Consider the following 18,233-nt stretch of genomic DNA (forward strand, 5'->3'; position numbering starts at 1 on the left):
ACTTAATATTAGGTCTTATCAGTTTTCTAAACAAAGGCCTCTTCTTGAAGAAGGCGGTCCGATTCTTCTCTTGCAATTAATGATCTTTTTTTTAGTCTATGTTTAATAAGCAAAAAAGCAACGCAAGGAAAAAAAATTGCAGCTGTGGAAATGAGAAAGAATGTTGTTCTTTTGTTTTTTGAGAATAAGACACATTCTAGGTGGGGCTTCAATATCGTTTGGCCTAAAATTTAATATAAAAAAATTATAAAAGAGAAAAAAGTTTCATTTTTAGTGAATGGCCGGTCCGTAAAGAAAAGTTAATGAAGAGATAGTAAGGAGGATGGTGTGAGACCAAGGAAGAGTGCGTTAGTTTCGAGGAAAAAGCTTCTCTTGTCAGGGATGCTGGGAGATTCCTTTTGTAGAGAAAGGAAGTTTAGGGACCCAATAATGAAATCAAAACAACTTTCTTTTTAACACATCTTCAGTGTATTTCATTCTTTTGATTTGATTGTCTGCATGAAAGGTTTTTTTCTTTGCAACTCTCCCTCGTTACGTTGAATCTCAAACACTATCTTTACCTTCTCCACAGCTACCTTTATTCCAAAATCCTGACAAAATTTAGATTGCAATTTTGGTGCGCTATTAAAAGAAAAAATACCATAGGTTTGTTTTTTTATTAATATTATTATTTTTCACATTTCAGGACTAATTCTTTACAATGGACAAAAAGATGATGGGACAGGTGATTTTGTATCTTTTGGTCTACAAAATGGATATCCTGAGTTCAGATTTGACATGGGTTCAGGAAGTGCAGTTATTACAGCAGACAATCCTGTTACTTTAGGCGAATGGGTTAGAGTTCGCCTGGAAAAGGACCTTAAAGTGGGTAAGTTAGTACATTCTTTAACAGCTCACAAGAGAAATAACTGCAAAATTGCTAAATTTTTGGAATTGGAGTTTTTATTGAAATAAAGGTTTTGAGGATTGCTGGGCTTTAGAGACCACCAATGCAGGTTTATTAATCATACTCAATAAGGCCCAGGGTTTCAGAGTTTTCCGAATTCTATCTTCTCTAGTCCTTCAGGGCCACAATCCTCATTTTGCAGACTGATGATTGCTAGTGAATCAAACAGGATTATAAGAAGCAACACCCTCCTCTTACAAAGGGAACTAGAGGGAAATTGTTCCACCCATCAGGGTTTTATGTGATAATGTTTTGTGAGCCTATGGTGCTCTACGGATCTTTGCCGTAGGGCAGCATTTCTTGACTATCAGATCCCAGTTGGATAGACTTGTATCATGCACTCTGCCCTAGAAGTAACTACCTTTCCAGCTAGAAGGCAAGAAGGACGCTATGTGGTGAAATATCTTTCGGAACAGCATCAGATCATCGAGTTCTTGTTGTAGTATATGTACCGCCGAAGCGAGTACCAATTCTGGTTGTAAAAGGTCTCTAATGACTAATGTAAATTGATGATTTCAACCTTGATCTCTTCTATCACACCATGCATGTTTCTTTATTTCTGGTCGCATTCGGACATTTTTCCATCATGTGAAGTTAATTTATCAGGAACCTAAGGTTTGACTTCAGCTTAAAGCTTCACAACTTACGTTTCTCCTTATTAAATTTCTCTGAAGCTACGGTCCTCAGCAGTGAAGTTGCGAATAGCGAGCTCTCGTGGGTCTTGAAGGTTTTTATTGTGGTTCAAATAAGAAATAAAAAATATTCAATAACTTCTTATAATTGTAACATATATAGATTAAAATAGATAAAGAGTAAATAGAGGCTTTGCTACCAATGTCTTAATTATGGCAAATTTTCAATTAATATTTTTGAATAATGCAGCAAATCTTGAATATCGTCAATTTTTTTAAAATAGAAAACTTTAAAAATGATAACTGTACCACTTTGATATTTGTATATTGATTTGTTTATATTTCATTTAAGGATCATTGCAAGTGAACGATGGAAGAAAGAAATCTGGTACTAGTCCAGGAAGGTATCAAGGGCTAGATCTGGAACAACCATTGTATTTAGGTTCAGTGCCAGACTTTAAGAAAATTCAAAGATCTACTGGTTTTGATACTGGTTTTGTAGGTAAGTTATTAGTTCATAAATATTTCATTGCCTTTTACATCAATCTACTAAAAACCACTCCAAATGAAAAGGAATTCAAATGAGCTACTTCTTGAATATAAATACTTTTGGGTAGTACCAATCCCTATAAAAAGGGTACTTAGTTCCTTGATTAGTCAGTGTTCCTTTGTTTGGTAACTTCTACTTTTTAACGATTGCCAGTTGTTGAAGGTTTTTTTGTTAAGATTTTTAATTGTATGGTTTCTGCTGCAGCTGCTTCGAACAAACACATATATTTTAAAAAATTTATTTTAGTTGTACTTTATTACACAAGGTATAATAACACACACTTGACGCTATCTCAGAGTACACACTACGCAGTACAAACGCTACAATGCCGCCAATTTGTAAATACAAAATTATTAATGTAATAATTAATTAATTCATTAAACTTTATTTAACACCAATAAACAAAAAAAATTGGATTTTACTATGCCATGGTTTTGGTTGCTTATTTAGTCAAAATTAGATATTTATCTATTTGCAATACATTATACATTTTTTTTATCTATCTTGCGATTTATAAGAGTCCAAGAATTGATCCCATTTAACAATCAAAGAATTAATAAGAAGCTTAAGAATAAATGAAACAAAAATTTTAAGAAAAAATTAGTTGCAAGTTACAAATAAAAACCTTTTAAATAAAAGCATGTACTGTATATATAATATCAATTGTGACTGAAATTGGCAATAATCTTTCACCACTTTATGTTATCTACGTATTGTGTGAATAAGCTAAACAAAATAAATAAATAAAATTATTTCTTCACTTCAAAGGGCAATTGTGACTTTTGGTATTTCGATTTGCGATATGTTAAGAGATTGTCCTGTCAGTAAACTGTAGAAATGGTAAGTTGAAGCTTACTGAACCAAGCATTTAACTAACTCTGCAGGTAATTTTTTAAATAAATCTGAGCTGCCTAATATCTATGGCACAGTAGAACTTGTCACACATCCTACTATTATAAGGAAAGAAATGAAGCGATCTTGTAAATTTTCAAATTATTTTTCACAGAAGATAGAACGAATTGGATACCTTTACGGTGTGAGGCAGGATGCAGTAGAATTGCATCTTTGAATTGACTATGTTTTTTTGTAATTACAGGCTGCGTCAGTCGCTTATCAATTAGCGGCATAGAACGTGAACTGCCTGAATCACCAACAGTTGAGTGGACAAACATCGCTCTTTGTGATACTTGTGCGGAAAGTAGATGCCGCAATGGTGCTATCTGTCAGGAAACGCCTAACATGAGGGGCTATACATGTATCTGTCCTAAAGGAATCTCTGGCAATGATTGTGAAAGAACTGGCCAGGCGTGCACAGAAGGTATGTTATAATTTTTTCCATCTCTTGATGCAAAAGCATACACTCGGTTAATTTAATTAAATATTGTTTTAACAAAAGGTATTTGCGGAAATGGACGTTGCGAAGATTTAGGGGATTCAGTTAAATGCCACTGTAATTTCGGTTATGAGGGTCACAGATGTGAGAGAAGAATTAATCTAAGAATACCAAGTTTCAAAGGAAATTCTTATCTAGGTTTTCATGAAACCTTCAATGATGAGTAAGTTTTCTATTTCTATGTTACTTTACTGTAATACAGTCTGGTTTGACAAAAACAGTTCAATGCCAATAGGAAAATCAGAAAGACGGTCTCCGATTGGGTAATATTAGGTATGAGAACATATTGCCTCGTGTCTAACTACCTAATTAGGTATCACGGACAGAGGCGACTAAAAAACGTACAATACTTTACTATAAAGTTCTCATATTAATAGTTTAAATAAAATCCAAAGCTTGGACCGGGAATTGAACTCCGTACCACACTAAACGAATGAAGATGAGTGAAAAAATGGAGTAATTTTAGGAGATTAAAAAGGAGGTTATTTATCCTAGAGAAGTTAAGAAAAAGCAGATTTAAAACTTTGAAAAAACTATTAGTATTAGAGAGTATGGCTATAGTTTGTTTACCTACTCCTTTCTACACGAATCAATATTAGAGAATTCTTCTAGAAACTAAAAAAAATATTCAGACATGGAACTATTTGTTTGATTATATTCTTCTATTTTATAAATTAAAAACATTAACTGAATGAATATATATATGTATTTTTTTGTTTTGTCTGTAGAAGTTTTAAGATCGAATTGGATGTAAAGCCCGATGATCTTAGAGATAGTTTGCTGCTTTATGCTGGAGAGAATCCTGACGGAACTGGCGACTTTATTTCGTTAGTCATTCTCAATGGTGGTTATGAACTAAGGATTGATTCCGACGCAGGTAAAAATCAAGCATTTTCATTTGTAATTGAACCATATGAACTTAGCAACCAGTTCATCTGGAAATCACAGTAAGTTTTGATTACTTACTTATTACCTTTGAAACAAAAATTCAACTGTTTGCAAGCAGGATCAGTAGTATTGAGATCTGACAGAAGAGTGGAACCAGGAGATTGGTCCAAAATAGTTATAGAAATGGGAGATAATGAAGCACGACTAACGGTCAATGATAGAACTACATCCAAGAGTATCAGAACTAGAGACGTAAGTATGTTTATGAATAAAATCAGATTCATTTTTTAAATCATATTAATTTTATTTAGCAATTGTAAGACAGTTTCAAAATCTGTTGTACTTTATCACATTCTGGATTTCAAAAATTTAAGATTAGTGGGTCTTATCCAATAAACCTATAGCAATCCGGAACTGCGCTTAGAAAAAGTGCCTGGGGTATTTGTTGTGGAATGCAGCACTCAGGCAGTCAGATGTTCTTACTTTCTCTTCTAACTCTTAGTTTCTACCGTTACTTGAATATGTCTCCAGAACTGGACTGGAAAAAGACCAAGGTCATGAAGAATGGAAACCAACGAACAATTTCGCATTATTTCAAGCTTCATACGGTCTAAACTTGTTTAACAAAACTACAGAATATTAGAGTGAGATTGCATTAAGCACCTCACCTGATTCTAATCCTTACGGATGAAAATCCTATGTGAGATAACATTTGTATTGTTCTTTTAATATGTTAACATCAAACCACTCATTTAGTGTCTGATTTTCTCGCAAAGTTCAGTTATGGAAATTTAACTCCGAATACTGGCCATAATAATTCATCCTTTACTTCATTTCCTCAGAGACCACGTGATCATTTACGCTTATTCTAATGCCTTGATGGAAAATTTTACTAGTGATTGTACTAATTACTTATACTGACGCACTAATTATTGAATTTACTGTGCAAAGAAATCAACAATTTATAAAAAATTAAGAACCTCCATGTTAACAATAGAATCATGACTTGTTTTGCAAACCTGGACACTTTCATTTTCAGAATAAACTTAACACAAACGGTCTGATGTATGTTGGAGGACATAGTAACTGGACAATACACCCATCAGTAAGAGTTAGAGACGGTTTCAGAGGCTGCATCAAAGGAGTAAGTATTTGAGGAATTTAAAAAATAAAATAAAAAGCATATTCATTAATTTAATTCATTTGAAAAAATTAACTATTTAATAATTTTAAATTAAAATAGATCCTTGTTAACAATTTCTTCCACGATATGAAACGTGCAAGAGCTGGAGAGAACGTTGGACAATGTCATGGATACCCAGATAAATTAGATTTCCAACAAGGACCTTGTCCCGACAGACCATGTGAAAATGGAGGTTCTTGCATAGAAGATCACGATCAATTAGGCGGAGAATGTTATTGTAGTAACAAGAATTACAGGTAAAAAAAATGAAATAATGTTCTAGTAAAATAAAAAAAAAATTGGAAAGTAACGTTCAACATGTTTCGGACTTAATAATTAATTAGGCTGTTAACAAATAAATCAGTCAGTTATAATTTTGACTCATTCCTAATTACCTCAGGGAATTTCAGTAGAAAAAATAAGTTCGATCACTACAGGCTCGGTTCTTACCTCTAGAATTCAATGTCCACAGTTTTTCTTAAAGCTGACCATATAAAATGATTTTCTTGTATTTTTATTAAAAAAAAATTTCAGTATTAATGTTTAAAAGGTATTAATAACATTTTTACAGTGGCATTTACTGTGATCTATTATTGAATCGTTGTAACCGGTATGAAAACCCTTGCGGTTCTCATGGCATATGTGTTACTGATTACAACTCACCTGAACAATTTAAATGTCAGTGCCTTATCGGGTACAAAGGAACTTATTGTACTGGAGGTAAGTTTATGTTCAAATGATTTAATTTCTAAATCTGATCCTAATAGTTTGATTTCTCCAGCTGATTTCTTAAACCATATAGAAATTTTGTTGAGAAAATTTATTCTAAGTTGGTAAGGAATGTTAGCTCAAAAATGTCATTTCAGATAGTTCTTATGTAATGTAAATGAGAATTCAACAAGTTGCTAAGTTAAAAGTTTGAGAAATTCAAAAGAAAGGACTAATCACACATTTGTTTTTAGTTTTTTAAATTTTATTTTATCAAACCCAACTAAAATTCAATAAAAACTTGCAGTTTGAATAAAATTTATAAGTTGAACTTTGAGAATTGTTAAATTTAGACAAAAAGCGTTTACATCTGATTTTTTAACATTTTCATTTGAATTAATTAAGTTTCACCTATTACTCTTTCTTGAGAATTTTAATAAAAACAATGGTATTTCAAGTTCCTAAATTGAGATTAGGTCATCACTTTCGAAAATATTTATGACAGAATGTATTTTCTAATATACTCTCCTTTAACCAGTTAACTGTTTATGACGAAGATATTCGTCATGAAAAAAGTGTAAAATTTTGTGTTGTGACGAGTATATTCGTCATGCGTTTTCAGTAGTGGCCATCGGCAGTTAATTTTGCAATTTTAGTTAAAACTAAAATACATTCATAAATTTATTCCTACTCTAATATTCGTAGGAAGTTTTTGGTTCCTACTTATGTTAATATGAATAAATGAATAAGTAGACATGAAATAAATAACGAAAAAATAGTCATTTCATTGCAAGCCAATTTCACATCAAAAAACTCTGGGTTTGACGAATGCATTCGTCATCGCTTAATTTGTACGACGCACGTAGGGGACACATTTTCCAACATGGTCGAAACAGTTAACTGGTTAATAGAAACAATTGATGCGATTGTTTTCTAATTTAGTTATATTATTTTGAAAATAGAAACCTCAATATTGATTTGGTCATACAATAGCTCAGATTAGTTCATTTTATGTTTAATAAAGTTTTCTAAATCATCTGTCCAAAAAACAACACTTTTCTACATTTATTTCACTTAATCCTAATTATATTTGAATATTTCTTTTAGTATCATTATTGAAAACTGATGTGAAATTCAATGGCGATGGATATTTGGAACTTCCAGCTTCATTATTACTTGATGACTTATCAGTATCGATGGAAATGATAATAAAAACTGCTCAGAAAAATGGTTTAATTCTATGGCACGGACAGAATCCTGAAGAAGATGGACGAGGCAGAGATTTCTTCGCGATCGCCAGTGCGTAATAATATGTTATTTCTTTTGGATTAAAAATGACCTCATTTCCAATCGCTAACACAAGAAGTTTATTAAATCGGTTCTGACCTCTAATGGTTCATCTTCAGTTTTAATTCTGTAAAGAAGAAATCAAGACAACTGTAATTACATTCTCCAACAACATTTTTATTATATTTCTTAACTAGACCTTTTTCACATTTATAATGATTATTAGGCCCACAAAACATTTAGTGATTTATAAGAAAAATGTTGTTGGGTAATTAAGGAGTATTGAAATAATTAACACTTATCTCTGATTTTCTTTCTTTCATAAATACTAGAAAGCCAGATTTAAATTTTTGAATCCTTAAATCATATCTCGACGAATTTCTTTCTCTTTCCTTACCCCAGAATTATTTCATTATTTTCGTCGTTCAATTTATTATTGCTCACCCTTCTGTTAAGAAAGCTTCGGGCTCTGACGTCAAACTGCTAAAAGTCCCCGTCATGTTATCAGAAAAGCACCTTAATAGTTCATTAATAATTTAACGAGTCAGAGCAATAAATTTTTTGAGATCTTGCTAGCTCCACTCAACTTTTGATGGTATCGTTGGAATCGGACACTGAGCCCAAGGAGATGTTAACGGCATGGGATGCGTTGTTGCTTTGTGTCTCCATGTTACTGTTCCCAATTTGTCATTCCCATCAGAAACTCAGTAATAATGAAGTATTTTTTCTTCACTTTTCTTTGAAACGTAAAGCATATGTTTCACAATTATTGATTTCTGTTATTTTAATTAGTAGAGGTTAGTGGGATCTCGCTAGCTCTAATAACTTACAAATGAAACAAATGAGTTAGCTATAGACAATACAAAAAACAACACTATTGCTTGGTTGGGATCTTTACTTCTAAAGTGCTGATAATTCTTATTGTTTATTTCTCTGGGGGGAAAAAATGTCTGGACTATTTTTAGCGTAAACATATAGTTAATGCAGCAAAACACGTTGAGAATGGTTTAAAAACAATAGTCCACAAATGGTTAAATTTGGCAATAACAAGAAAATAAACTCCAAAGAAATGCCAACCTTTACATTTGTTTTTTTTTCCTCCGTACCTTCTTCACTATTCTTATTAATTTTATTTTTTATAATTTTCGTTGTTTAACAGTTGTCAATGGGCAGTTAGAAGTAGCTTACGATTTGGGAGGAGCGCCATTTTCACTGAGACATCCAGCACGAATTGATGATGGCTTACTCCACACTGTACTATTGAAACGATCAGCACAGGAAACTTATCTTACTGTTGATAATAGTACAACGCATGGAACAGCTCCAGGACTTGCTAGTTCTTTGAATGCAAATGGAAATATTTATTTAGGTGCTATAGTTAATCAAAATTTACATACGTTCTTCGTTCAATTAATTCAATTCAATTTTTATTTGCTTATTTTAGAAAAAGAAAGTATGGAATTTAGAGTGTGGTACAAGTTGTTGTTCTTATTTTTCTAGTAATTTCCTCTACAAAAATATCATATTTTTGTATTTGATTTGTAGGAGGATTACCAAAAATGGATTTCATGACTGGTGGTAGATATTCAGAAAATTATGCTGGATGTATTATCAAAATGAAATTCCAAGGAAATACTATGCCATTAGATTTGGCGGCTATTCAAGTATTTGCAATCAACGTAGAAGGCTGCCCAAGGTAAATTACAAAAGATGTTTATACCTGTGCTTATGTGTAGATGTGCTTTCTCCCTCAAGTAAACATTGACCACAAACTGAGAAATCAGTTTACTAGTTTACATTTTATACAGATTCATCAATTACTATTGGTGTGGTATATGAATTGAGAGATTTGCACTTTTTCTCTCTACAAAATTCACCAAACATCAATAGAGTTCTTCCAAAAAATTAAAATCTGTTTTTTCTATTAAAGGGAAATCAAAGCATCGAAAATATAACTAGAATTATTCTTTCAATTTCTTAACAGCTGAAATCGTAACTTATACAGGTACTCCTACTAGAATTCTCATTTGTTTTTTCTCAGCCCTTATTGTACATTTTGATGTATCACGCAAACTGCAGATGGAATACATTTCAACTAAGATTAATTTAAGTCCATTGAGATCAGTTCTGGCACTGATTGTACTCGCAGAGAATGGCATTATTCAATATTTAGCGCTGGCTCAAGTGTGGAACCCGACTTAATTGCCATTACATTATGGTAAGCCAGTAATAAGCAAGAAAGAAAGAGGTCAACGAAAGTAAATGGGAGGTCCGTCAATATTAAAAAAAAATATTAAAACTAAATAAAAACCCAATTAAAACCGTGTTGGTTGGAATCGCAGTATGAATCATTTAAATGTTCTAGTATTTTTAAATCACTTTAAGGTGGTCAGTGTTTAAATGAGAAGTTTCCGTTTTCTGAAAATAAAATATATTTTTGCATTAATACCATCTTGCTCTATTAAAAAAAAGAATAAGAAAATAATTTTGTAAATTTCAATAATGCAGTGGCTGATTATGAAATATCATTCATGCGTTGTAATCACCTTATTTTAAAGCGCGGCGTTTGCAACATTTAAAAAAATAAAAACTATAAAAATTTACTTAATTTTTTTAAAGAGCTAAATTGCACGAACTTAATTTTTTCTAAGAAGCGTTTCAAAACTATATTTTGGTGTTTTACTTCTCATGTTAATACCAATTAAGTGGTGGAAGTATCTTTAGAACTAACCTAATAAATTATTAAAGTTTCTATAACTTCTTGAGATTTTAGCAGCGACGACCATGATTTGGATGAATATAATCCACAACTGTTCATATTTTCAAAACTATATTAACCATTAAAAAATATTGTTAGATAAAACATTTCTTTAAACTGCTCATACTTTGATTTTCATTCAATTCTAATTACTAATTTGGATTACTAAGGATTTGACGAATACAGTTAAAAAATCATTATAAAAATAGAAAAATTTTAAACATTGAACACACTTACTGACAATTTGTATTCATATAGTTTAGAATTTAGATACAAAATGAAATGTACTCTTTTACGAACAATGAAATCGAAAAAAGTAAAAGATGATGTATTGAAACAAAATTCAAAAACATCAAACATTTAGCCCAGTGGTTTTTGTTTTGTATTATTTATGAATAAGTGTCTGCAATCTTTCTTAATCTATTGTGTCACATTATGGTGCCAATTTAAGATATCTAATAGGGAAAGCACCTCCTCCTCCAATGCCTGATATTTTCCAAGCATTTGATTTTTCTGTATTTCCAGCGAGTCTTTTCAGATCTCTTCTGGTTTAGTAGCCTAGCGAGATCAGCGCTTGTTTCATCCCCTAACGGTTTGACCAGAGTGTCATCCATCCATTCTTAGCTCACTCTGGAGAGATCTGTGGTCTATTTACAAACGAGTTCAGTGTTCTTGCAGAGCATGTCGGCCATCTTATTTCATTGATGCCCACACGCATACCAGATCCCTGAATGCTGCGGGGCTTTATTTTTTCTGCTACATTAATGAATGTCTGCCTATCTGAAAGGATAATTCCTTTCTGATTACATTTTTACACCCCCGCCCTTGGCTCAAATATTCCAGCACCTTCCCTATGGTGCCACTTGATAGAAAGTTCTTTGATGCCAAAAAAAAAAGCAGATTTATTAAAAAAGCAAACAGGTCTTTCTAAGAAAAGTCCGTTATATCTCTAAAAAAAAAGTAAGTGTAAGTATATCTCTTAATCATTCTTTCGCTCCTTAAAACTGAACTGCAAGATTCCTGTCTAATTTTCTCTAGAGCAGGCTTAAATGTTCAACCTTTAATCCTGCTAAATTCGTTCGTGGGGAGAGACCTTATCCATAGTCTCTCTGGCCCTAACATCTACCCGGCTGGTGGCTGAAGACAGCTCTGTTTCCAATCTTGAAAGGCACAGACATGACTCCAAAGACACGCCAACAACTGGGACCAATACAGTGAAGAGAGGCGCCAACTACCTTCTCACTCGCATGATCTATCATTATTAAGATTAGAAGAATATTATTGATAGAAGGTTTAAATAAATCTAGCATGTAATCTAAAAATCTAATTACCACAATCCACTGATTTTAGTCAGTTCATTCTTATCAATATTTGGAAGTAAGAAAATTTTCCATTAGATCATTTGTATGAGAGAAACTCGCTTGAGAATGTCTCTAACAAATTTGGCATGAGATTTCGTAATTGTTTTTTATAAAAATCAGTTCATCTCAGAAGTTATAGAAAGTTTAATACATTCCAATGATTTGAATGTATTTAGCACTTATTTTCTCTCTCTCTCTAAGCGATTTCTATCTGTAACTTTATTCATATTTTTGACTTTGTGTAATTTAACATTATCTTAAAAATTATTAACAAAATTTACTAACATAAGTTTTTCTATATTAACAATCATTGCTCCATGGAACCTTAACAAAAAACAAAAAATTAAAAACAAAAATTACATAAAATAAAAAAAATAAAAACCAAAACAAACACAAAGATCAGAATGGGTTCCATCATCGTTGGTGTTCTCCAAAAAATCTACCTCATTACCACCATTATTAAGGCAGCCGGCCTCTTCGTCTACAACCAGCCTAATGACACCTGCGCCATTGATGTCTTTGATATTAACAATAGTATTGGAGGCAACTCTACGGTGATGGTTGCATGTATTACGTCATCCCGTCAGATTTAATGATGCTGATGATCATAATAATGTAATGATGATTGGCCACCAGTACGGCTATATGGATATAATATAGAGATATATATATAGATGGTTGCGGTGGTGCGGTAAGACTGTGATGTACGTATGATACGTTCTTTTACCTCTTTTCCAGTCTGTATCTAATATTAGCTCTGCTAGTTTGCACGAAGTTATTATGTAAAACATCAAACAATTTTCTCATTGCAATTCTGGACAATTTTAACTAATACTTTCAAAAGCAAGAATATTTTGACAAGTAAAACTCATAGAACCCTTTTTTATTACTATTCTGAAGAAGTTTTAATGTAGCTGAGTGCACTAGGGATAATTTTTTTCGCTTTACCTTTCAACCGAGGCAAAATAAGCCATGCCACATTGTTGTCCTGAAGACAATTCAATTAACCTTTTTTTGACATATTTTTTAATGTGCCTTAGAGATAATAATAATAGAATAATAAACGGCAAGCTTCAATAATGTGGAACCAGTCTTATCCCCCCCTATTCCACCAAAGCGTAGATTTGAAAGAATCACAAAACCTTACTCGTATTATAGAAACTAGTTTGGTGTTAAAGGTAAATCTTAGCTGGCTGTTGTATCCTAAATCCTTGCTTAGCTTGGCGATTAGCATTCTAGTTATACTCAAAACCTATTGCGAGTGAATCTCCCACACTACAATTTGCTTGCAACGTAATATACTGAACCATACAATGGAAATACATCTTGTCTATTTTCTTTTGTCACGTCAAATATTGGCTAACAACGTTGAAATAATATTTTTAAAAGCCAGTTTTCTAATTAATGAAGTAAAGGTGTCTCCTATCCACAGGTTTTTTATTTAGCTACAAAATCTTCAGTGTCTTAAACAGTTGCTGAATTGCTGGATTTGGTAGCATTAAGTGGTAAAAATCCTGAATTAAAATTGGTACAAAAGAAAGTTACTTGTTTAAATGTTTCACATAAGATTATTGATTTTATTTTTTTATTGAAAAATCTAAACAAATATTTTATCCCTAAAATTTAACTTTTTTAGTCAATTTTAATTTAAGTATCTAAAGGAAAAGAAAATAATTTTGTGAGTTATTTTCCGTTACTGACTAGTGAATAAATCATTTATGCGTTATTTAATCGTATATTGTGCCATTTTGTGAAATGATTGAGGCAACGATTTTGTTTTTTACATTAATCGGCAAATAATAATCGGTAAATAATAAGTTGACAATAATTACAATTATTCACTAAGCCCTTTATGAACCCATGTTCATTCTTGCCCCTATAAGTTTCTATTGATCCCATCTGAAGATATTAAATTAACAATCCTTCAGAAACAACAATTAAGAATGTTTATAGTCTTTCTCTGGCTCAAACAAATGCTTATTTTGCCCTCAAGATTAACCATTCATTCACAAAATCTGTTGCTGATAAACTAAGAATTTGATAAGCTTCATAAAGTAACTAGCGAAACAAATAATTATAAATTGCAAAAAGCAACTGCTGGTTTGAGTCACAGATTCGGGTAGAGGATCACAAACCTAACTCGGCGCTCTCTTTGCCTTTTATAGACAAAACCTTGAATGGAGCCTGGCTATATGAAAATATTCTCACCTTTGAATCTACTCCAAGAGGCAGCAGCATCCAATTATCTCTTAAAATCTGATCCAGAGAAACCCTGTTGTTAAGGAGGAACCCCAGCTCGAGCTAAATGCTAAACCATTGAGCGATCATTTGTCTTAGGACCTAAACCGTATTTCACAACCTGAAATAGAGAAGCATCAATCCCGTTGTTCAATTCCTACCAGTTTCGAAATGGGATCCAATTCAGAGATTGATATATTTATCATGGCTGTTTACAGAATTTTAATATAAAATAATCAAAAAATAACGGTGTTTGCAGTTATGAAAACATTTTAAGCTGAAGTAAAACTCTCTGTACCAATCTGATTTACTAATCCTCTGAAAATCTGATTTGTACCGAATAAAAGAAAGCACGATATGATGGATAAAATGTCTTGATCAAACGTTCAAAATGAAATGAAAATGTTTTGTGCAGCATAATTAAAATTACATTTACCGTGGTGTCTCCTACTCCTATACATCGCATTTATTGTATATACATGTGGATTGATATTTTAATGCATGCATAATTTTGCACCATAATGGCTAATACTAATACTGTTTGCACTAAATATTTTATTTATTTTGTTTAAATTTATAATTTATATTTTTGTCTTTTTAAAGTTTTAATCAGAATGTATTTTTAAGTTTGACAATTTTACAAAACACAGATTGCAAATCTAGCTCAAAGTGGAAAACAGAGTAAAACTTGTTAGTTTCATAATAAAAGAGCATGCTGAATTTTGTAAGTATATCAGTCAACCTCAAATTCATCACTTTAAATAGAATAATAAATTTGTTTTCAGCAGCTTTGATAAGGTTTACAATCTGTTCAAAATACAATACATATTTAAAGTAAATTATAAAATTTGTCATTGTTTTAAGTTCATTTTTCATCCTAACTTTGCATTTTTTCCCATTTAGCGAAAATGATGTCGACGACTACGATGAATACCGTTAAGGAAGAAAATGTTTATATGCAGAAGAAGATAGACAAAATATATTAATATGTTTAAAAAAAAAAGTACTTCTTAAAGGGAAGAGAAAATAAAATAAATGGAATAACAGGCGCTTATATATATAGAAATAATAACATTTTCCGGCCCTTTCCCTCCGATTTCCTGCGGCAATTCCTCATGCCGATGTATAAATAATTAAATTAAGGGACGCTGGAGGATTTTTTTTTTTTTTTAAGTATTTTGTTTATTTCGTTCTTTTTTAAGAAAAATCGTCATAAGATGCCATATTTAATATTATATTAGTTTTATAAATATATATAAATATATAGTTTGGTTTTGTAAATTGTAATTTTGAATACTATAAGAAGAGAAGTTTACGGGGAACAATGTTCCGCGTAACGTTAAAAAAAAAATGAAAAAGAAGCAAACCTTATAAAATGTAAAATCACAACGCAAAGTAAAAATAAACGCGAAAAGTTGTTGGATATAATTATTTGTACATGTTTATTGTTAATATAAATAACTAAATAGTAATTAACTGAGAGATTAAATAATATATACTCTGCTGTGTATGTTTAACTCATATGACAATAAATAAAATTACAAGAATTTTGACTTTTTTTGTTATCATTAAGTAATGTGGGGAGTATATATGGAAAAAAAGGTTTTCCAATTTACACGATCTTTCTGCCAGGTGTTAGATACTATTTGTTGCATTTTAGCATCAAAAGAACGTCTGCAGTCCAGTTTAAACCTGAGAGAAGCAAAGAAAGTAAGAAAAGAAAATATCACGAAAAATCGGAAAAAGCAAAAATCAGTTGGATGGTGTTGTCAGAAGTTAAATGTGCACTGCATTTTCTTCTTTAGTCAGACGAGAGTGGTGTTGTCGGATGAGACTTGCCCGCTGTGAGATCATAAGAAAGAGATGTCCTGAGGAGGACAAAAAAGTTTGTTTCACCCTTGTAAGACACCACAATCTAGAAATAAATGTCATGGCAGCAAGTTTGTTCACAAAAAAAAGTCCCTGCTACCACATTGTGACATCACCACACATCGTAGTTTTAGGAAATGCATACAAACGAATAACTTCATGGGTATCACGGTGCCTTATGGCTGCTTTAGATACAAACTGGAGAGAATATTAAATTGTGTCAGATTAGATCCATTGAGGCATACGCTAACTATCCATATCCCATGAAGTAATTTATCCCACCACACCTGTTATATAAAGAATACAATCGCTTATTTCTGTCAGATTCATCTCTCCAAAAAGCTAAATCCCCATAGTTCAAATTATCTGAAGGAAGATTATGATCAACATCACTTCGCCATCCTTGAAGGGAGGAAGTAATTGTTTTCAGAATTAAGAAAGGGCAACACGTTCCTATTTATTCCTGGGGCTACTCCCCTAATTGCAGAGAGGCATATATTTAAGAACTGATGCAGATATTAGTAAATTAATATTTGCAGAGCTTTCATGCAAATAATAAACCATAATACAATTATTTTTGCTGAAAATTTCTCTAATAATGCAATTTTTAAGTTTAATAGTTAAAGACATGAAATCAGCCAATTTACGCTAGTAAAATAATTTCAAGATTGAATATTTAGTAGGGATTCAAAACATGCATTTATTTGGCTGTTGAGTAAGATATATCGAAAGACATGTTAAGGAAATGGCCGTATAAATGTAACAATTCATGCTGTGAGAAGCACTCAACTTGAGAGTGAATACAAGTCAGTATAATATTAAAGATTTCTACGCTCCCCCGGTAAAACATATCTTTCAATGTGAAAACATAATGATTTTTTATTTTTATTTTTTTATAACTTAAAGGAATTTTTCTTTCAAAAGTAGCAACAAAAACTAGATTTATTTAAACACAATATTTAATTTAAAACACAAAAAAAAAGTTTACATCACAGGCATGCATACCCCACAAGGTTTTATCCAATATACTATATATATTACCTTAAAAGATTAGAAAGGTTACGCTAAATTTCATTAAGATGAATGAGCTCAGCGATGATATCAGGAACCTTTCTTGTAGCTTTAAGGGTTACGCAAGAGCTAAAAATTTCAGTTTCCCTGAAATAAAAAAAGCTAAGTAGATTTTATTTAGGTCAAATACAAATTTATGAGTTGCAAGGGAGGAAATTGAATCAAATTTGAGCAGTTCAGTGCCAAATTTTGAGAATGTGTAACTCTACTGCGAGTTCTAAGATCTGGGAATTTCAGGTTCCTATTATACCTATATAGAACATCACTAAAGTAGATATTTGGTTCATTGTCAAAGTTAAGAATGGTCTTCATTTAAGCAAAAGTGCATAAAGATCTGAGACGTGCGGCACGAGATAATGAAAATAATTTTTTGCTCTATGGTTTGTTATAAGATCTGATCATTTCAACTAAATCGAAATCCTGAAATACTCATTTCTTTTCCACTCCAATTCGAAAGTACAGAAGATTTATCAACGTTATGTTAAGATCTGAGAAGTAAAAGCGAGAAATTGGAAATTCAAAATTTTAGTCTTATGGTTTGTTTTAAAAGCTCAATGTTACAACTTCCTGAATATGACATCTCTAATAACACAAAAGTAAGAAAGATGTAATTTTAAGCTAAATTTCACTAACATTGGAAGATTTTAAAAAGAGGAATCAAGAAACAAACTTTTATTCCTACGATGTTAAGCTGATGTTACACTTAGGTGTGTAACATCTTTAGCCTTAACACCTTAACACCTTTAGCCCTAAAGTGGGCGGCTAAAGCTGAAAGTGTATCTCTTAGCATACAAATCTCTAAGTTGGATGACTTACACCAATTTGAAGTTAAGGACATCAATTTACTGGAATTAGATCTACAGTAAAAACCATACAAACGATTTTCTATCTTTAGTTCTTTAATTTTATTTTATTATTATCCAAGAAAACTAAGCGCCCGTTAAACAATTTCTACATAATTTTGTCTTCTGAGGCGGCTGCCCATACCTTGACTAAAAAGCCAGGAGGGATCCAACATATATCACCTCCTTAAATATCAAATTTAAATTAAAATTTTCATTCTACGCCACTTTCGAGGCATTCGAACCAAATCATTAGCATTATCAAAACAGAAAACCAGAGTTAAACTCTGGTTGTTTGACTTTTAGTTTTAGAGATTTTCTGTTATCACACATGAACACACCAAGAAAGCCCATAAACAGCGCGCGTTAAAAAAATATTTTTTTCCCCCTGTGAATTTCGAAACTTTGACCTAATCGCTTTAACTACTCAGAGTGGGAGTAAGAGAAAATAATACAAGAGAAGAAATATACAATGCGTGAAAACCCCAACCCAAACTGGAAGACTTT

The 18,233-nt window shown here is 31.9% G+C and overlaps 1 protein-coding gene and 1 long non-coding RNA gene across 38 annotated transcripts in view; one reads left to right on the plus strand and one right to left on the minus strand.

The window, feature by feature from the left end:
• Positions 1-15,497, plus strand: part of trol (terribly reduced optic lobes) — a 344,072-nt gene extending 328,575 nt beyond the window's left edge. For 36 of the 37 annotated variants that reach the window (XR_012456002.1, XR_012456000.1, XR_012456008.1 and 33 more), the window contains 14 exons: positions 686-868; positions 1,931-2,080; positions 3,225-3,446; positions 3,525-3,684; positions 4,250-4,398; positions 4,528-4,661; positions 5,449-5,553; positions 5,653-5,849; positions 6,164-6,312; positions 7,408-7,599; positions 8,747-8,956; positions 9,133-9,283; positions 12,105-12,410; positions 14,848-15,497. Coding sequence is in view for 1 of the 37 variants with exons in the window: in XM_074120575.1 (XP_073976676.1) it covers positions 686-868; positions 1,931-2,080; positions 3,225-3,446; positions 3,525-3,684; positions 4,250-4,398; positions 4,528-4,661; positions 5,449-5,553; positions 5,653-5,849; positions 6,164-6,312; positions 7,408-7,599; positions 8,747-8,956; positions 9,133-9,283; positions 14,848-14,884 (2,039 nt within the window). In the remaining 36 variants the exon portion in view is untranslated. The remainder of the gene's footprint in view (positions 1-685; positions 869-1,930; positions 2,081-3,224; positions 3,447-3,524; positions 3,685-4,249; positions 4,399-4,527; positions 4,662-5,448; positions 5,554-5,652; positions 5,850-6,163; positions 6,313-7,407; positions 7,600-8,746; positions 8,957-9,132; positions 9,284-12,104; positions 12,411-14,847) is intronic. The other variant, XM_074120575.1, reaches the window with a different exon arrangement.
• Positions 4,689-6,182, minus strand: LOC141450286 (uncharacterized). Its single transcript, XR_012456037.1, has 2 exons — positions 6,043-6,182; positions 4,689-4,947 (listed from the first exon to the last, which is right to left on the minus strand). It is a non-coding gene; the product is annotated as an uncharacterized lncRNA (long non-coding RNA).
• Positions 15,498-18,233: the final 2,736 nt, after the last annotated feature.

The sequence above is a fragment of the Rhodnius prolixus genome, unplaced genomic scaffold (genome assembly GCF_049639745.1).
Source record: "Rhodnius prolixus isolate KJV_2025 unplaced genomic scaffold, Rpr scaffold_2, whole genome shotgun sequence".
NCBI lineage: Eukaryota > Metazoa > Arthropoda > Insecta > Hemiptera > Reduviidae > Rhodnius > Rhodnius prolixus.